The 6624-nt window shown below is 39.5% G+C and overlaps 1 protein-coding gene across 1 annotated transcript; it reads left to right on the top strand.

Annotated features, from left to right (window-relative positions):
* The first annotated feature begins 367 nt into the window (after nt 1-367).
* Nucleotides 368-6393, top strand: LOC139209587 (cytochrome P450 3A30-like). Its single transcript, XM_070839358.1, has 13 exons — nt 368-491; nt 3259-3352; nt 3455-3507; nt 3628-3727; nt 3878-3991; nt 4116-4204; nt 4412-4560; nt 4647-4774; nt 4907-4985; nt 5270-5430; nt 5517-5743; nt 5826-5988; nt 6102-6393. Exons 1-13 carry the CDS (start codon nt 421-423, stop codon nt 6201-6203), a joined length of 1530 nt encoding a protein of 509 aa, XP_070695459.1. The 5' UTR covers nt 368-420; the 3' UTR covers nt 6204-6393.
* Nucleotides 6394-6624: the final 231 nt, after the last annotated feature.

Raw genomic sequence — 6624 nt, 5'->3', positions numbered from 1 at the left:
CCAAAGCTGGAGGTGCAGGGTTTTAAATGGCTTGCGAGTAGAAGTAAACACTTTAATATGCTATCTATTGCCTGTTGTTGATAATTTATTAGAAAAAAACAATTGATATTTCAACTTCTGACGAAAAGAACACATCACCATAAATGATGTTATTCTCAGGACTATTTTAATTCTCCACAGAAAACAATCCAAAGATGAACTGCAAGAGAAACCTGTTGCCAACGGTTGCTAAATTCACATTTAAGCAGACTAACGCAGAGGTGGGTCTTCATGTGAGCTGGGCCTGATGGTCGAGATATGATGTTACGTAATTTGCTTGTTGTCCTACTAAATGGATCCGCCCCTGTAAGGAGCCTCTAAAGGACACCGAACAGTGGGAAGTGACAACCACAGTCGACGGTGCTGCGTCCTGAAGCAAAGATGTACTTTATTCCGGACTTCTCCATCGAGACTTGGACTTTAATCGCAGTGGTCATTACTCTGATCGCAGTGTAAGTATCCTGCTGTCTTTTAAAGTCCCCCAAAGACCAAGAACACAGAGCTGCGTGGACGATAGCTGTGTGATTATTTTCAGCCTTGTTTCGGTTTCGGTTGGTTCCGTGAGTGAAGTCTGACATTACAAGCACGCAGAGTTGCTCGAAACTGGCCAGTTGTGGCGCAGATGTAAAGCAAAAACTGTCGGCCAGAAGACGAAGGAGTTCAAATACACCTGAGTTTTCAGCACGTTATCTACGGGGCAAACAGCGTGTCGTCATCACGTCATGACATCATGACAACCTGTCATCTCAGACATGGATTTCATTGTGAGCCAGTTGTCAAGTTTGAACGGATGAGTGTCAGAAGTTTTCATTGACTGCTGAGAACTGGGGTTAAACCACTTTTGTTAGACCGGAACTGTTGAATGCTTGATTCTGATTGGTCAGCTCTACAGTCTGTTATTTATGAATGGCAAACTGTTGTATATCAGACTGTTGCCATGGACGCAATTCTGATAGCAGAAGCAGTACAATTATTTTCAAATCAATAAAGTTCAGTATTTTATGTCAGAGTATTGATTTCTTGAGTGCAAAGCCATGTCATAAGGGGGATAATGTGCAGGCCATCATTGCGAAACAAACCCCTTCATGACGCTTCAAGAGTGTTGTGCAATAATGACTGTATCACTATACTTTATGAGATAAGATAAGAAATTATTAGTGCCATGACGGGGAAATTTATAATGTCACAGCAGACAGGAGGAGCCCTTTTAACAGCTGTTGTGTTGAAGTCGGTTCCCCTATCAGGTATTGTGTTTCCTGTGGTGCTCCCTGCTGCTGGGGTGAGGTTTAGGTTAGGCTTTAATCAGGTGCAGCAAAGAAGGCCTGCTGGAGATCTGAACTCTGCCTCTGGAGGGCACTTTTCCAGTTATATGGGCCGTATTTGGAATGGCATTCTAATGTACTATTAATACAAAGTATGACATCAAATTCAGTATGGAGTACGTTTCAAATGCATGGTATGTGGATTTTTGTGCCTCAAATGCCCGGATGTATACTAGATTAGTAGGAATTTCTCAGTATGTGCTGTGAGCTCACTTGACACACTCAACCATCCCAGAATGCATTGCATCTCCTGTCCAACGCCAAAAAAAAATCCATCCTGAAATAGAATTCACATGCACTGATACTGTAAGCTTTGCTTTGTTAAGTTTTATATGTTTCCAGCTGATAGAAAGAGGCTGTGATGCAGTAGAAACAGTCCTGGAGCTACTTCAGTTACACAATAAAAGCAGAAACAACACACATGAAATGTTTACTGGGTTAAAGGTATAATTCAGTATTTACAGGCCAAAGTACCAACAAAGGCGATTTCAGCTTTTCTGGCTAATGGAACCTCTCTTATGTTGATGTTGGGGGGAGCCACATAGAGAATTGCTGAGGTGACCACATCCCTTGCACCACAGTAAGCATTGCCCAATCCTAACCGCTGCAGTAAAAGTAACAGGAAAGAAAGGGAGAATTCATTCAGTCATCACAACCTCACACAATCCTGAGAGGAGATCAGTCTAATCTATCACAATATATGAAAACGCCTGTGTGGTTTGACCACGGATGTGTAGAGCCTTTGGACAGACCTACTGGTCCTTTATCAAATATCTGTGTCCAAATAAATTGTGATATAGCTGTCATTCAGTCTTTTAAAATGGGCTATCATTCTCTGGTCAGGTTGAAGATTATTCTGATAATTAATGATGTTAAATAAGGTCTAAATAAAGTTGTTAAACAAAGCTGTAATTTGTTCCACGTAAACGGGAGCAACAGTCAAGTTTAGTCTGTGCACTCCCACACAAGAGGTTTAATCAGCGTGAATATCTATCGATCTAAAATCATGTGTGTGTGTTTGTTTTGAAGCCTTTGAATTAATGGAACTTTTGTAAACCCTCCCCAAGGCCGACAGTCTGACTGGTTAAGCACAGCTCTAGTTACCAACATAGTACAGGCTCCATTCACTTTCAATAGAGCCTCTCCACAGCGGACATTTTGACCTGTCAGTCAATAGCGAATAAGTGAGCAGTGCGTTATTATAGTCTGCTGACATAAGGACTAATTCTGTGACCATTTGAGGGGATATGAAACACTACTTGACTCATAACAGATAGAATGGAGACATTGATTGAGATAAATTGATATGACAGCTGTAAAATATGTGTCATAAAAAGATCCATCTACAATCAAGCAGTTTTATTATTTCAGTGTTGTCCTCTGGTAGTGTTTTGTAGGATTGAATGTTTATATTGTACCGTTTACTACTACACTTTACTGTTGAGTTGAGGAAATAGAGGGCACAAGCCAAAACTTATTGGCTTAATTCAGGTAGTCATGATACTCAAAACTTACTTGAAAAAATAATTTCAACAATTTATATAAAAATTATAAGATTAAGAAATGCAATAAAATAGACAGGACAGTAGTCGGCTATCTATTTTATTGTCTTAATGTCACAGTGGATTTATTATTACAGTATGACAGATACAGTTGTGTGACATGTATGATGATAAGTAGCCTATAATCCGTGTCTGTGTAAAACAAACTTAAACTTTTTTTTTTAACTTGTTCATTTTCTTCACTACACTTAAAATAATACACAGTAGTCAATATAAAAGAAATCCATACAGAGCTGCATCATAAAATATATAAAGTCTGGAGGGTAGATAAAATGACTTCTGTAATAGCAGATGGATTTGGTCTTGGTTTTCTAATCCTTCCTTTTAATCCTCAGATATGGCTACGCTCCGTATGGATATTTCAAGAAAATAGGCATCCGTGGGCCCAAACCTTTTCCCTTTATTGGGACATTTTTGGAGTACAGAAAGGTGAGACACATTTGACAGACTGGTATAGTGATTCAAGCAGATACTTTGTTGATTTAACTGTTTTGATACCTTTTGTCGCTCCTCTCTCGCTTAATTTCTTAGGGCGTTCACCATTTTGACACAGAATGCTATCAGAAATATGGAAAGGTGTGGGGGTAAGTGTTTCGGCATATATTATTTGATCATAATTAAGAAGGAATATATCATACCATACACTTCTCGTGCGATGCTACAGGCTGTAAGTGATTCTGTGCAATATTTATAATGTTTCAAAGGTTGTACGATGGCAGGCAGCCTGTGCTGGCTGTGATGGATACAGCTATGATCAAAATGATCTTGGTCAAGGAGTGTTATTCTGTCTTCACCAACAGACGGGTAAGGAAGAAACACTCAAGGGGCAATTCCTAAACTTAATACCTCAATACTAGATGAAGAACACAATGTAAAGAAGGCATCCTCTATCCATTTGTGTGTGTGTGTGTGTGTGTGTGTGTGTGTGTGTGTGTGTGTGTGTGTGTGGTTTAGGACATAGGCCTGAATGGACCACTACGAGACGCTGTAACAATAGTAGAAGATGAGGAGTGGAAGAGGATTCGTAGCATACTCTCTCCATCCTTCACCAGTGGACGACTGAAAGAGGTTAAAAAGCACAGCGCAGCTTTAACATGTGTATTATGTGCTCTGTACATCTTTTGAGCCAGTCCATGATACTTGTATGCGAGTATTTAATCATTTGATGCCGTCTTTACTTACTTTGGGGCAGATGTACAAGATAATGTTGCAGCACTCAAGTAACCTGATCAGGAGCCTTCACAAGAAGGTAGAGAGCAATGAAGTCATTGAAGTTAAAGAGTGAGTAATGGTCTTGTTTGCCATGAGATTTGGCAACAAATTCTTCATCGGTATTACTCAGTTTTTCTAGGTGATTTTGTTAATTGTGTCATCCATAAAAAAAAAAAAAAAGAAATAACATTTCTCAATACAAACATTCGATTGCCTTAACTTTTTTTTAATTCCAGATTTGGTCAGTTGGAATTACATGTTTGTCTTTTTTTGCAGTGTGTTTGGACCTTACAGCATGGATGTTGTGACTAGCACTGCCTTCAGTGTGGACATTGACTCCATCAATCATCCCTCTGATCCTTTTGTAGCAAACATTAAGAGAATGGTTAAGTTCAACTTCCTGAATCCCTTACTTGTGCTTTTGGGTATGTCGAACTTAATGCTGTAACCAGAATGTCTATCTTGTCCAATAGAGCCCTGAGTTAATCTTTCCAATTCCTACTCATTACAGTTCTGTTTCCATTCTTGGGACCACTTTTTGAGAAGATGGATCTGTCATTCTTCCCTGCTGAAGTGTTGGATTTCTTCTACAACTTTCTAAGGAAAATCAAATCAGACCGGAATATGAATGAACACAAAGTAATATACAGTATATACAGTGAATAGCTGCAATGGCCTCAATGTTGGCTATTGGCCAGTTTTCTATATGTATAACCCTGTGAAAACTAATTGGAGAATCAAAACAGGGTTTCTCCTTGTTTTGTCTCGTAGACCCGAGTAGACTTCATGCAGTTGATGGTGGACGCTCAGTATTCTAAGGACGACAAAGAGGATAAAAGCTCCCAAAAAGGTAGAGAAAGAAACCAGATGGAGGAATAAAAGGTCATGGGTTTGTCTCGTGGCTGAAGGGTCAGTTTCTTCCTTAACAAAAAGCTATTGCTTTACATTGCAGTCAAGTTTAAGGCTCTCGTAATAACCTATGAAAGGTTCATGTTGACTGAATGAAGGAAAGGGCGGTCACTCCCATGCTGTTGCATGTTGATCAGCTTTGCTGACCACAAAGTTGTGAGCTGTTTGCTTTGACCATTATCGTAATAGTGATGATAGTTCAATCATGGTGTGTTTGTGTTGCAGGGCTGACTGATAATGAGATCCTTTCTCAGGCCATGATATTCATCTTTGCTGGCTATGAAACCAGTAGCAGCTCACTGGGATTTTTAGCCTACAACCTGGCAACTAACCCTCAGATCCAAAAGACCCTGCAAGAGGAGATCGATGAAACCTTCCCACAAAAGGTTTTTTACTGTAACTAATTTTGTTTTTATCAGCAACTGCTTGTGTGCTACCAGTAATAACTACCTCATATTGTACCTCCCTCCAGAGTCAGCCAACCTATGAAGCCCTGATGAAGATGGAATACCTGGACATGGTGATGAATGAGTCATTGAGGCTGTACCCTATTGCTAATCGATTAGAGAGAATGTCGAAAGCTTCTGTGGAAATGAACGGTGTGACCATCCCTAAAGGAACTGTCGTCGCAATACCAGTTTACGTTCTCCAGCGTGACCCCGCTTTGTGGCCTGAGCCTGAGGCCTTCAAACCTGAAAGGTACTCTACTGCATTAAAGTAAGATTTAACCTAAACATTGGCATTTGTTATGATAATGAATCTTTTATAATTATTTTTTCAGGTTCAGCAAAGAGCAAAAAGACAACATAGATCTTTATGCCTTCCTACCCTTTGGAGCAGGGCCAAGGAACTGTATTGGCATGCGATTTGCAGTCTTGATGATGAAGTTGGCCATAGTGGAGATCCTTCAGAACTTCACCTTTGTCACATGCAAGGAGACAGAAGTGAGAATACATTTTCAGTTTTAACATAGTGAGAGGTTTTAATGTATGCTTGGGTGTGACTGGATTTGAGCTTTGGCAAGACTTTGTTTGTGACACTTGTCTTGTTTTTCCAGATTCCGCTGGTGCTGGGAACTGATGGATTTATCACACCCAAGGATCCCATCAAACTTAAGCTGGAGCCCAGAGAAACTGTTGCTGATACTCCCTCAAGCTAATTCGCATTCTCTGAAACTTTGCAATTCTCACTTTAACCTGCTTCACTATCAAATCATTAGCATCATAGTTGTGCTACTTTACGTAATTCATGTAGTAAGAAAATGCTGATTTTTTTTCAAGAAAAAAACATTTATTTTTTCTAAAATAAGGCTGTCTTAACCATTGACCTATAGGCATGTACACTGTGTTCCAAATTATTATGCAAGTAGGATTTCAGTTAAATAAACTTTTGTTTTTTTGTTTTTCAATGAAACATTTTGCTTGTGTTGTTTCTCCTGTCTGTTTAAAACACTGACATCAATTTCAGACAGGTTTGATAATTTATTTGGCAGGTGAGCCTAATTAAAGGGAAACTACTTAAGGAGGTTGTTCCACATTATTACACAAGTCACAGGTTTCATGCAAGAAAGATCTTTCTGC

The sequence above is a fragment of the Pempheris klunzingeri genome, chromosome 11 (genome assembly GCF_042242105.1).
Source record: "Pempheris klunzingeri isolate RE-2024b chromosome 11, fPemKlu1.hap1, whole genome shotgun sequence".
Taxonomy (NCBI): Eukaryota; Metazoa; Chordata; class Actinopteri; order Acropomatiformes; family Pempheridae; genus Pempheris; species Pempheris klunzingeri.
This window is presented reverse-complemented; position numbering and strand designations above follow the sequence as displayed.

Excerpts from the sequence above, each read along its gene's own strand:
- LOC139209587 (XM_070839358.1), top strand. The coding sequence starts at position 421 with ATGTACTTTATTCCGGACTTCTCCATCGAGACTTGGACTTTAATCGCA. Across the intron at positions 492-3,258 it reads GTCATTACTCTGATCGCAGT|ATATGGCTACGCTCCGTATG; the intron begins GTAAGTATCCTG and ends TTTAATCCTCAG. Across the intron at positions 3,353-3,454 it reads CATTTTTGGAGTACAGAAAG|GGCGTTCACCATTTTGACAC; the intron begins GTGAGACACATT and ends TTAATTTCTTAG.